This window comes from Eptatretus burgeri, chromosome 12 (assembly GCF_056783735.1).
Source record: "Eptatretus burgeri isolate ZD-2024b chromosome 12, Ebu_testis_v1, whole genome shotgun sequence".
NCBI lineage: Eukaryota > Metazoa > Chordata > Myxini > Myxiniformes > Myxinidae > Eptatretus > Eptatretus burgeri.
This window is the reverse complement of record NC_140972.1, coordinates 56,443,724-56,459,242: the sequence shown is the minus strand read 5'-3', so window position 1 is coordinate 56,459,242 and position 15,519 is coordinate 56,443,724. Positions and strand designations below refer to the sequence as shown.

General features: G+C 42.5%; 1 protein-coding gene across 1 annotated transcript in view; it reads left to right on the top strand.

The window, feature by feature from the left end:
* The first annotated feature begins 342 nt into the window (after window positions 1–342).
* GPAM (glycerol-3-phosphate acyltransferase, mitochondrial) overlaps window positions 343–15,519 on the top strand; it is a 304,531-nt gene continuing 289,354 nt past the window's right edge. Inside the window, exons 1-2 of the mRNA XM_085848071.1 lie at window positions 343–398; window positions 580–799. Of these exons, the coding sequence (XP_085704197.1) occupies window positions 587–799 (213 nt within the window). The 5' untranslated portion in view covers window positions 343–398; window positions 580–586. The remainder of the gene's footprint in view (window positions 399–579; window positions 800–15,519) is intronic.

Sequence of the window (15,519 nt, the reverse complement as noted above, 5' to 3'; positions counted from 1 at the left end):
AGCCTTGTGTATATATATATATATATATATATATATATATATATATATATATATATATATATATATATATTTTTTTTTTTTTTCCATATATTTTTTTTATTTTTTGTTCTTTTCTCGGTACGTTGCGTGTTGTCGGTTGGGGGCGCCGTATCATTCCACTTGGCAAGCTGAGCCACGCAAGGCCTTGTCTGTTTTAAATCCAGGAACTCAACCCAAGAGATCGGCACTGCTTTCCACATACAGCGCATTGAGTCCATTGTGTGCACGTGCGCGCTGCACGAGGCGGTGGACGATCCGTAAATGACACTCCCACTCCCACCCCCACTCCACCCCCACCAACTCGCATTGTTAACGTTTCCTGTACAGTTCTCGGCATAAGAAGGAAAATAAATATTGAGGTAATAGTTTCTTCGCAATATTCAATATTAAAAATAATCTCCGGTTATAATGTGAGATTATAATGTAAAACGTGTTCGGTATTTGAGGAAAGTTAATGTTGCGTTGTGCGTTGCCCGTCACGGTTCCCCCTGGTGGTTCCCTTGACCTTCCGCTCGCTCTCCACGCCGGTCGCCTTCACAGGGTACGGATGCCTTGTGACGGACCCAGTGCGCCTGGCCTGGTACTCACCCCTGGTTGTGATCGGGAAGCGATCATGTCTCAGGGATCGGGGCCGTGCGTGGCCGGTGGAAGTGACTCGGGGTCCTGCGCGGCTGAAGGCGCGATGTCGATGGGCCGCAAGAACGGTTTCCGCGGCAAGGACTTCGGCCTCCCCCCCAGAGCCTGGAATCCTTGGAAAAAGGTACGAGTTCTCCTTTCCTCTTCCAATCTGTACAAACCTTACTTTTCCCGCCTCTTCACCTCAATTTCCCCTCCGCAACTTCATCTCAACAGTCATTAGAGCTATGGGATCGTGAGAGCTGCAGGGTTAATATTAGAACTATAGGATCATTAGAGCTGTAGGGTTAATATTAGAACTATAGGATCGTGAGAGCTGTAGGGTTAATATTAGAACTATAGGATCATGAGAGCTGGAGGGTTAATATTAGAACTATAGGATCATGAGAGCTGTGTGGTTAATATTAGAACTATAGGATCATGAGAGCTGTGTGGTTAATATTAGAACTATAGGATCATGAGAGCTGTAGGGTTAATATTAGAACTATAGGATCGTGAGAGCTGTAGGGTTAATAGGGTTAATATTAGAGCTGTAGGATCATGAGAGCGGTCGGGTTAATATTACAGCTATATTACAGATCATGAGAGCTGTAGGGTTAATATTAGAGCTGTACTGTTAATATTAGAACTATAGGATCATGAGAGCTGTGTGGTTAATATTAGAACTATAGGATCATGAGAGCTGTAGGGTTAATATTAGAACTATAGGATCATGAGAGCTGTAGGGTGAATATTAGAACTATAGGATCATGAGAGCTGTAGGGTTAATATTAGAGCTGTAGGATCATGAGAGCAGTCGGGTTAATATTACAGCTCTCGGATCATGAGAGCTGTGGGGTTAATATTAGGGTTAATATTACAGCTATAGGATCATGAGAGCTATAGGGTTAATATTAGAGCTGTTGGGTTAATATGAGATGTACTGTTAATATTCGAGCTGTAGGGTTAATATTGGAGCTATGGGATAGTGAGAGCTGTAGGGTTAATATTATGGTTAATATTAGAGCTATATGATCATGAGAGCTATAGGGTTAATATTGTGGACCTTAATATTAGAGTTACGCAAAGATACACAAGGTATGTTGACACAGGAGAAGACCATTCAGCCCATCATGCCTGCGCTGCACCAGTCGCAATATTGTCACCCAGCCACCCCACAAGTCACCAACCTTGCACACAAACCGATGGTCAAGTTTAAATGTTTTAATGATCAAGCCATCAACACACAAACCATACCTGTCTATCTTCAATGCATTCAGCCAGGTATCCATCCAATTCCCATTTAAACTTGTCCACTCCCTCCACTGCGGCTACCTTTCTGGGGAGACCATTCCATGCATTAACCACTCTCCGACTGAAAGCCCCCTGCCTTAAAACTGTCCTGACTCCCATCTTTGCTACCCTCAAGAGAAACTGTCCAGTGGCCACTCTTGCCGAAAAACTCCGCTGCATCTATCTTGTTAACCTCCGCCATCGAAGATGGACGGAGGTTACTGTTTTCACCCCTGTCTGTCTGTCTGTTTGTTTGTTTGTTTGTTTGTGAACAGTATTACGGAAAAACTCTTGGACGGATTTCGACGAAGCTTGGTGGGGGGATTAGGTATGTTCCAAGGATCATGCCATTAGATTTTGGACTTGGTCCAAAGTCCAATATGGCCGCTGTGGTGGGCATTTTGAATTTTTTTTTTTTTTTTGGCATTTCTACATTTCCGTCGATCTAGTTTAGTTTATTCAATCATGGTTCAGTAGAGTCTCATCCATTTTGACCTACAATGAATAGGATATCAGGTTCACTTAAGTGACCCAGCAGTATTGGCGGCGGAGGTTTTGCACTCTACCGAGTGCTCCCCCCTCTAGTCATTCTTGAGTTGTGGTGACCAAAAATGAAGACTATATTCGAGATGGGGCTTCATTAAATTCCTATACAATGTTAAAACTACCTCTTGATTTATAATTTATCTCCCGATGAATACAACCTAAAGCCCTGTGAGCTACCAGGCACTGTGTTGTCTGCTTACCTCTGGCGTTTACCACCCCCCAGATCCTTATTCTGTGTGATAAGCTCCAAGACTGCCACTTGCATCATGTAACCCCTATTATCATGATTCTTATTTCTTAACCATTCCCAGCATTTTACATTTACTTTTGGTAAATTATATCTGCCAATCTTTTCCTCAATCTATGAAAGTATCGAGATTTTTCCTGAATCTGATCACCCCCTCTCTGCTATCTACCGCACCTCTAAGCTTTGAGTCATCTGCAAATTTAGAAAAACTGACTCAACCCCACTATCGAAATGATTAATGTAAATTATGATGAACAAGCAGAAGTTCCCGTCCACCAGTGACAGGAAAAGTTCAAGTTATCTATCTATTTCAATGATTTAATGGGACTTTAACAAGGTTAATTGTGTTGCACTCTGTTTCACTTGGAGCTACTTGTACCACTCGGAGCAACATCAGGTGGCGGCGGTGGTTAGATTTGTCTAAAGAGAGGGTAATATATCTATCCTGCTTGCGAAATAAAATTTGGCATCGACGTAATGACCTGCACCACCGCAGCTTGTGTTTTCACCCCCTGTCCGTTTGTCTGTGAGCAGGATATCTCAAAAAGGTATGGATGGATTTGGACGAAATTTTGTGGACAACTTTGGTGTATACAAAGAACTACTTAGGTTTTGGTGACTATCTGGATCCGATAAATTTTTTAATTGATTCTTCACTATAGAGTGATGGCATCAAAAATAATACATAGAATATTTCATTAACTTGTGGGTGGATTATGATGAGTTGGGAAGGTGACGAGAACAAGCTGATAAGATTTTGGTTTCTGACGAGGACAAATGGAACAGATGCAGATCTGGCCTATCAGTGGAATGCAAAACCTGAACTATTCATATTCAGCCTGGTAGAGGTATATGCTCTATCGAGTGCTGTTCTCGTTTATGTCTGTTCCCCCATAATTTGAAAAGTAAATGTTGAGCTTCTCAAACGCAGCGTAGGAAGCGGCCACTGTAAACGGGAGACTGACGAATGCACAGACAGGCACCACGTTTCGCAATATATAATAGACTAGTAAAAGTAAAATATATAATACACGAGCAAAAGCTTTGCTGACAGATGTAAACAAAATTATAACATGTTGCACTTCACAAACAATGTGTTCTGTTCATTCTACAATATGCCCGAGGTCATCTTCCATCTGATTGAAGGTCGGCTAACATCACCATCAACCATCCTTGCTGCTTTATATATTGTACCAGCATAAACCACCTCCGCTCATTGGTGTGTGTGTGTCGTTTTCAAGTGAAAATCGTGAAGGACCCTTGACACTTTGGCACCATCTTTTGAGGACCTTTGGCACTCTAATTACACATTCATCTCCAATGCACCAATGATTCAATAAACTTTTCTTCCTTGAAAATTCCGCAATGGGTGAGCAAAGAGGCTCCTTCAAAAGATGACTTGAAGGAATTCGGTATCCAAATCTGTACTCGTGCATAAGTGATGCATTTTCAGCACATGCGTACCATGCAAAATGTGCTGACTCCAACTAATGAAATGCAGCACCATGACGTACACAACCTGATTCCGGTCTCTTTTATTAAATACTGCCCATTAGCGCATATTGATCAAGTCTTAAGAGACAACAACTTATTTAGGGAAAGTTAAAATTTATAATACAGAATCATTTGAAATGCATTTGGGGAAAATCCCACATCTGGGCCTGTGTGGATTGTACAGAGTAACCCATTTTATTTTGTATTCGAGCAAAAAATTGGGGGGGGGGGGAGGGGGGTGGGAGGTACAATGGATAAGTTGTCTCCCCTATTCAAAAAAAGTGGGGGGAGGGAGAGTGGGGACACGTCCCCCACCAATCATGCCCATACTTACGCGTGACTGCAAATCTCATTATTGGGTGCTTTGGTTTAAACCTCGGCTTCAAATGTGTGAAATTAAAATTTTAGAAAATTTCAAATTATTCTCACTTAGATTTCAACAACAATGGTATGCATATTGTTGTTTAAACTTTCCTTATACAAGAAGAATATGATTTGTAATGTCGAATACCACTGGCTGGTGCTATACGATACATATTTACATGGAGAGAATTGGGGTCTTCCCGACCCTAAACCACCTCCTCCAGATATGGTACCCTTTGACAACATGAAAAATTTGGTTGGATTTAGTTTAGTAGTTTATTTAGTTTTTGAGACATCTATAAACGGACAGACACAAAGTTGGCACAACACAGTACACAATGGCATACACTTGCACCTAACTTTATTTTGTGATCTGAACAAAGATGGCCAATTGGTAGACTGGTGGCCATTTTAGTTGTAAAAAAAAAAACAACAAAAAACCCAAAGTTGAACACGTCCTCAACCATTTCTCGGACATGTGTTTACCGATCTTGTTCAAACTTGGCACACAGATAATTTATGATAGCTTTCATTAGCACCTCATTTTTTTTTTTCGAGATCAGATCCAAGATGGCCAACTGGTGGCTATTTTAGTTGTAAAAAACCCCCTGATGTTGAACACGTCCTCAACCATTTCTCGGACAAGCATTTAGTGATGTTCGAACTTGGCGCTCAGATAATGAATGATGGCCGACATATGCATATCATTTTTTTTTGAGATCAGATCCAAGATTGCTGACTGGCCATTTTGGTTGTAAAAAACCCGATGTTGAAGATGTCCCTAACAATTTCTTGGACATGCATTTACTGATGTTTTTCAAACTTGGCACCCAGATAATGATGGCTCACATATGCGTGCCATTTTTTTTTTTTCGCTATCAGATGCAAGATGGCCGACTGGTGGCCACTTTGTTACTTAAATGTGTCTCCAACCATTTTTCAGCCATTCATGGTCTGATTTTGTTTAAACATGGCACAAGCACAGTACATCGTGGCATACACTTGTGTCAGGGGTGATGCACACACATTCGGGTTTTCCTTCCCTTTTAGTGTACGTATGTTAATCGTGGTTCCAAACGCAGCACGTTCTCTAACGACTGCAATCCAAGGTTATGAACAAACGTACAGGTCAGCTACCAATTAAAAGGATCTTTGTCAGTAGGGGTCGGTGACTTCTGAGTGACATGACGGTGATGACATCAACAGCGTAACACTTTTGAAAGTTGCATTTCAAATAAATAGTTACAAAGTCAAATGAGGCAGTTCACCATTACATATAATGCAATGTCCAACTCCGATTCCCGCATTAGGTTGTTTCCCCCCGGCGTCCCAATCCTGCCGGCATAACTCGCGTGTGTTCACCTCGTCCACCGTGGCTGTTGAACAATTGAGTCTTGTCACTGTGTTTTCTTTTGTACGCTGGCCCATCCAGGATGATTAAAGAGCTCAAAGGAATTATTTCCCCAATACACAATATTAATGAGTTTTAAACAACCTGATTATAATTGGCTCCATGCATTAACAGCCACTCTGGATATTAACACCTCGCTCACTCATCAGAGTTAAATCGAGCACGGGGACGATGGATACACATGGTTCATCACATCACCCGTCTCTCCACACTTCCCTCTCACAGGTTTATATAGTATCACAGAACAAGCCCATGGCTTCCAGCAAATGCGATTCTAGTCTGTCCTGGAAGTTTCGTCTGATAACATTCCAGCACCTTCACGAATCTCACCAGGCAGTTTACAGTACAATACTGCCATCTCCAGTCAAAATTAGCTTGTTACATCTTAAAGTAGTTTATATATTACAATTCACCGATCCTTGTGAAATGAAGCTTATAACATATAACTGTCAATTTTGCTCGTTAATTTGTAGGCATTTACTCATGCTTTTAAGTGACAACATGCCCCTCACTTTATTTTGCGATCTGTTCAAAGATGGCCGACTGGTAGACTGGTGGCATTTTAGTTGTACATTAATATGGGCTGGCTATTTACCTCCATGCAGCAAAATTATGAAAACGGGGGCTATGACATCATGTCTTTTTTACTTGTTAAATGTTATTTTAGGTCATAATGCTAAATGGAGGTTTTTATTTTATTTTATTGTATTTTAATGATCACCTTGCACTGCAACCATTGTTCAAAGACTTTCAGTATGGGTAGCTGTTAAGCCGGTATCTCACTGGGCTGCGACAGCTCGTGACAAAATGCGAACGGGATTCTCCAAAATGTCTGGAAACGTTCGCGGTGGTTCTCAATTTTCTCGCGTGAGTCGCAGGACGTCGCTCTGGTGTTGCTTGAATTTTGAACATGTTGAAAAAATTTGTGCGACAAATTTTCTCTCAAAATAGTCAGAGTTGTCGCGGTTGTCTCGAACCCTTCTCAATTTAGTTTCCGTGAGTAAGAAGGTGCGACGAATGTGAGACAACTTTGTGAGGGATTGGCAACCTATGAAACTAAATTGTGACTGATTGGAGAAAAAAATGATAATCTGTCCTGGGACCCCTGAGAGCGCGACAAAACTGCGATTCAATAGAGAATATTTTCGGAAGAAATTAATCAGAAATTTGCACAATGTATTGTCCACTCAATTTAATATATACATAGAAATCCACAGGTTATCCATGCAATGTAATGTAGATAGATTCACAATAGTTCAATCCAGATATGACTAAAAAAAAACCTTGTACTCCATATTGTAAAACCAGCATTGTCTGTCCTCTTTCTCTCCTGTTCTGAGTGATGGCTTTCAATCCAAACTTTTCTCTTTTCCATCATTCCTTTCACCTTCCCATCATTCCTAAATCGCATCACACATATTTTTAAATAAATTTGGTCACACCCACAAGCCCCTATCAAGGCAGATTAACAATTGGGTCACACACAATGTTTGTGGGTGCAACGTTGACAAGTAACAGAACACTTTGAACAATCAGGCATGGTCAGCATTCTCCTGTAATCCCACCATCCTGTTCTGCCAGGGCACAGCTCCCACACCATTGTAGTACTCAGTCAGGTACTCTCTTACTCGTTTCCCAACTGCTGTTCCTGTGTTGCCTGATTGCCTCTGGGTTGCATGAAGACGGTTCTCCTGGTCTTGCTGTCTCCATTCCCCTGGTTACACTTCATGTGTCGTTGGGACTTTTCTGTCTGCTGCTTGTTGTATTCTGGCAGGATTCTGGTCAGCCAACAAGTTGTGTAGGGCACAGGCTGCCAAGACAATCTTGGTGACAGTCTGAGGTCTCTGCATTATGCACGAATGGAGACACCTGAACCTGAAAACATAGTAAAGTCATTGCATTATTGGAAAAATCATTGACCAAATAACAATTGAAAGTTGAGGACACATCAGTGTTAACAAACTTGCAAAGTCACAGAGTTATCATGGAATGCTAAATATATGTGTACATACCTGTTGGCCAAGATGCCAAAAGCATTCTCCACAATCCTACGGGCCCTGGAAAACCTGTAGTTGAAGATGCGCTCTGCTGCTGTCATTTCTCTCTTGGAGTGTGGCTTCATCATCCAGCTTCTGAGGGCAAATGCATCATCACCAACAAGGAAGTAGGGGATATCAGTGTCACCATCTTGCAAGGGTTGACTTGCTGCCAGACCAGCTTTGTCCTGTTCCAGAGCATGATACAGTCCACACTCTCTGAAGATTCCAACATCAGAGTCAGCACCATAGGCACCCACATCCACATACATAAACTTGTAGTTGGCATCCACCAGGGCCAGCATAATGATGGAGAAGAAGCCTTTGTAGTTGTAGTACAGACTGCCAGAGTGAGGTGGAGCTTGTATCCTCACATGCTTGCCAACTATGCAACCACAGCAGTGATGAAAGTTCCACTTGTCTGAGAAGCCCTGAGCCACCTCCTTCCACTCCTCTTCTGTTGTGGGACACTTGAAGGCTGTCTCTTGGTAGTGGTCGTAGATGGCTTGGCACACCTCCGGCACAACAATGACGAGGGTGTTGGGGGCAACCCAGAACCCATAGGCCAGCGACTTGTAAGAATCCCCAGTGGCTAGATACCTTAGAGTGATGGCCAGCTTGAGTCCAGGAGACAGAGGCTTTCTAAAGTTGGTTGTTTTCTTCTCAAGCCTAGGGGTGAGTTCTTCCACCATGTGGTTGAACATCTCTGGGTCCATTCTGACAAAGTTCCTGAAGGACTTGACATCCCCCTCTCATCAAGGTGCTTCATGAGCTTCTCATACATGCCATACTTGTGTCTCTTCAAGAGCCATTCTCTCACCCAAACACTTCTTTCTTCTTTCTCTTCTGGCCCTCCTTTCTCTGGCTTTGGACTTGGCCTTCTTGACCGCAGCAGCAGCAAGGAGACATGCTGCAGCCTTCAGCATGTCGGCCTGGTCCTCATCTAGCAAGTTCTGCACTTCTTCACTGCAGTCCATCTCGATTGACGTCTGATGACAATATGATTGCTGGAAGGGAGAGGCCTCATATATATATATATATATATATATATATATATATATATATATATATATATATATATATATATATATATATATATATATATATATATATATATATATATATATATATATATATATATATATATATATATATATATATATATATATATATATATATATATATCGTCCCAATTTCTCAATTGTCACGCACAGCTGTCGTGCAACTGTTGCACGACATTTGCGCGATGGTCGCATGACCATTGTGTGACCGTCGCGCGACAGTTGCATGTGCCAAAAAAATCTCAGTTTTGTCACTTGAACGTTGCGCGAATATCCTGCGACATGTATGCGAACTCCAGGCGAAGTTCATCCCAAATTTCACCGGGAGTTCGTGGGACATTCATGCGATATTCATGAGACGTACGAAAATGTGTTTTAGTATAAATTCAGTGTGATTCAAGTGAAAATTATCACTGTTTTGTCGCGAGCTGTCGCAGCCCAGTGAGATACCGGCTTTAACAACGCTGAGATGGTTTGTTCAACTTTGTGATTATCCTCAGGTTGTCTCTTAACACACTGTTCAACAAACCGATTCCATGTTTTATCAGAAGGTAAAATATAAAAGTGTAAAAAGCAAAAATTAGAATGAATAAAACGAATTGTGAAAAAATAAAAATAAATTGGAAAGAAATGTGAAAGGAACAAAGATGTCAGGAAGAACCCAGACATATTTCAGCAGTTACTCCCCAGGCTAAAACACAGCAACATGCACAAGCTACCAGAGGTCCGTCAGCAGGGAAGCACAGTAAATAACAGCATCAGGATATGGTACAAACATAATGAAATGGAAGACCAAGAAGGAACCCGAAGAAGTAAAGGGGAAAGATGGAATCATCAGGAAGAACCTGGATAGGATCCGGGTTTCAGCCGCTACTCAACAACCCTCAAACCCATCCAGGCGCAGCCAAGTGAACCTTCATACATCATACATTCATCATCATACACATACATCATAGTTGATACAGTGAAGGTAAACAATTAATGAATTATCATTCATCTTGGATAACTTGTTCTACATATGACTAAATACTACGACATGAATAAATGGTGAATACACATGTATCAACCTTCACAATAGTATGCACAACTCGAGCAGTCATTACAGAGGATAAGCTTGCTGCAAATGGCAACCTCTCCACACAACGTTGCATAACTCAAGCTAATCTTATCAAGCAATTGGATTTTTACAGGCATGGGGTGATATTTTCTTGCACTGACAGAATTTGCCACATTTGACCCCAGCCATCCTGCAAGGGCAAGCCTGGTGTTGGCTCAGTGGTTAGGGTGGCGGTTTGGGATCCAAGGCTCCTGAGTTCAAGCCTCGTTGCCTGCTGAATTACTTCACCAGGGGGGTGACTTAGCCTGCCATCCTTCAGAGGTCAGTAAAATGAGTACCAGCTTGCTGGGATGATCGAGTCATTCGAGTATCCTGCGTCGGAGTGGCGACCCGTCCAGGATTGTGCCCAATAGCCAAGGAAACTGGTTTGGCAGCACCGACGCTCTGGAAAGAGTATGGCTCCAATGGATGGATGGATCCTGCAACGGCAAGTTGACCTGGCATGCTTATCACATGAGCAGAAGCCTGACCAATGAACCTCAAGGGGTTTCCATGATTTTGTAGGCATTAGCTGGCCTTGGTCATGCTCAGTCAAAATCGTCTAGCTTCAGTGACTCAGCAGTTTCAGGGTCGAGTTAGCTCTCCAAGGTGTGCATGGCTGTGTAGGCATTGAAGAACCCATGTTGGATATGAGGCAGGAGGCCCTGGCTGGTTGGAAGCAGGTTGTGGAGAGCTGCATTTGCAGAAGTAGAAGACCTCTGCTCTGAGATCAGAGAAGTTTATGACATCACTTCCTCTTCTCAACACCTTCATGAAAAGCTCCATATGGACACAAAGATCAACTTCCTATGACACTTACTTCAGGAAATACAATCACTTTGATGAAATTCCCTAAAATCGGCTATTTTGGGGTTACAATGGGCCCCATCAGCATCATCCAGAGCCCTGAGGTATGAATATGAAAGTTGGATTGCTCAGATCACTTGATGAGGAAACTTTTGTCCAAGTTTGGTTACTCTACATACAATATTTGGTGATTGAGAAGCCGTCAAACTTTGAGCTACTTTCAAAGTGAAAGTGATTTTTGGCTAAAATTAAGTAAAATATAGTCATTTTGTCCTGTGAACCAAGATTTAGGGCAATGGATCATCCTAGAAAGTTGTTAGTAGCACCCAAACAATCAAAAAAAAAATAAAAAAATAATCAATTTAATGGGTGTCTGTCCAATAATGATTTATTCAATGACTCTTCAATACCATCATTTTAGCCGCTTGGTGCCCAACCAAAAATCCCAGTTGGGCTCTGCAGAGAAAACGAACTTGACCTGGAGGTGTAACCCAAACTTATTTTGAAAGTCTTGGCATATAGAACAAGGAAATTTGAACTGCTGCTCCAAAAGAGTCATTTGCACAAACTCCCCCCACCCCTCCCCTAGAGCCAGGACTACTCCACAATGCGCAAGCCCTCACCTTAGCTAACAACCTCCTATGGGGTACCTTACAAATGTCTTCTGAAAGTCAATATTCATTACAACCACTCCATTTCCCTCAGAAACTACTTCATAGAACCCCAATACATTTGTTAAACATGATCTCCCTTGGGTTACTGCATGCTGACTACCTTTAATACACGGCTTTCAAAATGATGTACAGGTAGTGGACAAAAAATGGAAACGCCTGGTTAAATAAGGGACACTAAGCAATGGCTTCCACTCTGGTGTGGCTCATGTGTTAATTAAATAAATACCATCCCAGCATGTTTAGGGTTATGCATAAAAATGCTGCACAGACCTGGTTACCTATAATTATGGCTGGCTGGCTACAAGAGGACACCCCCACCCCCAATACACCCATCCACAGAGCACATATGGTCGCTCAATGGTTTTATGAGCATGACACTGATGTTATCCATATGCCATGGCCTTTTCAGTCACCAGATCTGAACCCAGTTGAGCATTTATGGGATATTCTGGGGAATGACATGAATGACACCCAAAATAGTGTTTTCCACCTCCATCAAACAGGCGTGAGTTGATTGATTTTCTTGTGGAAGAATGGTGCCTCATCCCTCCTGCAGCATTGCAGATGCTGGTGGACTCTATATCACGGTGCATACTGTCTGCACGTGGTGGCCCAATGCCCTATTGACTGCATTGGTGTTTCCATGTTTTTTTTGTCCACTCCCTGTATGATTGCTAACAAGGCCTTTAGCTCTTGTGCTATATGCACGTTTTCAGTGACTTGGTTCTGCTCACCAGGAACTTTTAAGCAGCCGTTGCTGACGCAAAATCTGTAATTCAAATAATCTTTTTAACATCGTTTTCAGCATTTGGATTGGATTAAAGAGTGGCAATTTCATAATAGTTTTATAGTAGTTAACCATAATAAAATGATTGGTCTGTTCTTAAATGCAAATTGGACTAATGGAAATAGAGGAAATACAAGAAATATCTGTGGATAAGAGGTGTGCTGAGTTCCCATCATTTTCTGTTGGTGCAAGTGTGGCAGCGGTGGATATAGCGCACACACGAATGGACGCTTCTCCTTTTACTAATAGATGCAAAAATCTAGTATAATTTCACTTGTCGCCCCGGAAACAAACAAACAATATATAATGGCTCTCACAGCTCATAAAGCTCCCACTTCCACCCCCCTCCCCACCCTTCACACCTAACATGATTAATAGTAAAATCATCATTTTAAACTTGCCCTGTGCACTGTGAGGGGGGCCCTCGAGGTGCTGAATGAGGAGTCGGAGCCGCTGGGATTACGGGTTTCTTGGGTCAAAACTAAGATCCAGGCTTTCAATGACATATTGGATGCTGCTGTCCTGTCTGTGTCTGTTTGTGGTGAGGTTGTGGAGAGATTCACTTACCTTGGCAATGATATTCATGTCTCTGCTGGCTGTGAGTCAGAGGTCAATAGACGTCTGGGTCGGGCCTGGGGAGTCATGTATTCACTGGATCATGGGGTGTGGCGCTGCCGGTACCTGTGCGGAAGGACGAAAGTCCTAGTCTTCAGGTCCTTGGTGCTTCCAGTCTTGCTCTATGGATGCGAGACTTGGACTCTGACCAAGGATCTGAGATGGAGACCTAATTCCTTTGGGACCAGGTCTCTTCGGAGAATCCTTGGCTATCGCTGGTCAGATTTTGTGTCCAACGAGCGGTTGCTGAGAGAGACTCGGATGAGATTTGTTACCTGCATGGTCTGTGAGCATCAGTTGCGGCTGTATTATATGGACATGTGGCTCGTTTTCCTTACTCTGATCCTGCTCACTAGATTCTCTCAGCGAGGGAGTCTCGTGAGTGGAGGAGGCCAATGGGCCGACCACGTGCATTGTGGTTGCAGCAGGTTGACCAGAATTTCGAGGAGATGGGGATGGGCCTGGCATCTGCCTGGGGGAAGGCCAGACAGAGGCACCTGGAGTACCGGTGGAAAGTGGACGCAGCGACGCGCTGTTCTGGCACATGCTCCCATACCTGACCTGACCTGTGCATTGCCAAGCTCCAGATATGACCTTCCCATCGGTGATGATAAAACAAGCAAACTAGATACGGTGTCTGAGAAGTCTGCCTGAATGTTGGGAGGTACTTCACATAAGGTAATCCTGCAAGATTCATAGCCCACTCACTGGCAGCAATGGTCATAAGTTTGGGTATAACGTGCCCATCTACAACCGTTTGGGCCTTGCACCTATCCACCCGGCCTCAGGAGTTTGCAGAACGGGGAGATATATATATATATATATATATATATATATATATATATATATATATATATATATATATATATATATATATATATATATATATATATATATATATATATATATATATATATATATATATATATATATATATATAGAACGGGAGATATTACGCATTGTTGAGGCTCGTATAAGAGCTAACATACATAACATATAACAAAGGGAGCAGGAGACGAGAGGGGGTGGGAGAGGGAAGCACAAAACTGGAGGAGACAGGAGATATGTGGAAGGGAGAGGGAAGTAGCGTGTACACGGGGTAAACAAGATGGCCTTTCAGGAAGGAAAGCAGGGTTTGAAGGAGGTGGGTTTGGGGTGGATGAACGGGGGGAGAAAAGATCATGGTTTTGGATGGAGGAAGATATGAGATGGTGATAAACAGCTGTTTTGAAGACTTGGAGGGAAGCGTGGGATTGAAGAGAGAGTGGGAGTTTGTTCTAGAGGTGGGGGGGGAAGAGGAATGAAAGGGTGAAGGTGAGCGGTAATTCTTGATTTTGGTATTTTCACCAGAAAGGGATTGCTGGTGCAACTTGAGTGTTTCGTGGAAATATTGGGAGCAGTAACAGATCACAGACAGAGCAGTTGAAGGGGCAGGGAAAGGGTGGAGAGGCGAAAGCAGAAGACAGAAAGACCACCGACCTGCCTGCGGTGAGAGAGTGAGAGAGCCAAAGACTTGGCTTCATTGTGGGAGATGCCAATGATCCTAAAAGTCTTGGTTTCCACAGCGTGAAGCTGAGCTAGGTGTGAGGCGGGAGCACCAGCCCAGAAGGGAGAGCAGTAGGGTTCAGCGATTTATATCGATGTAATTTTTCATATATTGATACAAGCACAAGGGCGATGGAAACTCACAGCTCCTCACATATCACCATTCTCTCTACATCTCCCTCTTTTTTGTAACATGTAACATGGTTTATGTAACATCACAGAACAATCCCGTGTCTTCGAGCAAATGCGATTCTCATCCATACTGGAAGTTTCGTCTGAGAAGTTCTGTTTTAACTGACTATATATATATATATATATATATATATATATATATATATATATATATATATATGTATGTATGTATATATGTATGTATATGTATATGTGTATATATATATATATATATATATATATATATATATATATATATATATATATATATATATATATATATATATATATTGCGGTTCTCGGACCCGCATGCATACAACAGATAGGTGTCCCAAGGCGGTTATCCCATTATTATACGTGTAGATAGTTCCCTTCCTTTTGTTTAGCAGGACAACAGGAGTGCGTTGCAATGATTTGATAGTTAGGGTTGCTAAATCATTTTCTTTTCATTTCATCCCCACTCTTCTTCTTTTCTTTCCTGGGATAAATCAGTCACGTGCGCTTTCTCTGCAAGGTGGGCAAACTGCCGCGCCGCCGTGCAGGATCCGCTGCACCTGGAGTCTCGTTCCCGGGTGAGCCTGAAACCTGGCATGTGCGGCGAGTGACGTGCGCTACGTGCTGGTCTGTCGATTTGAGCTTCCAATAAGCTGGGGAGAATGCCGATTGCATTAGAAAGGCATGCGAACAAATACCTCTGAAGTGGCTGTACGGATGGTGTT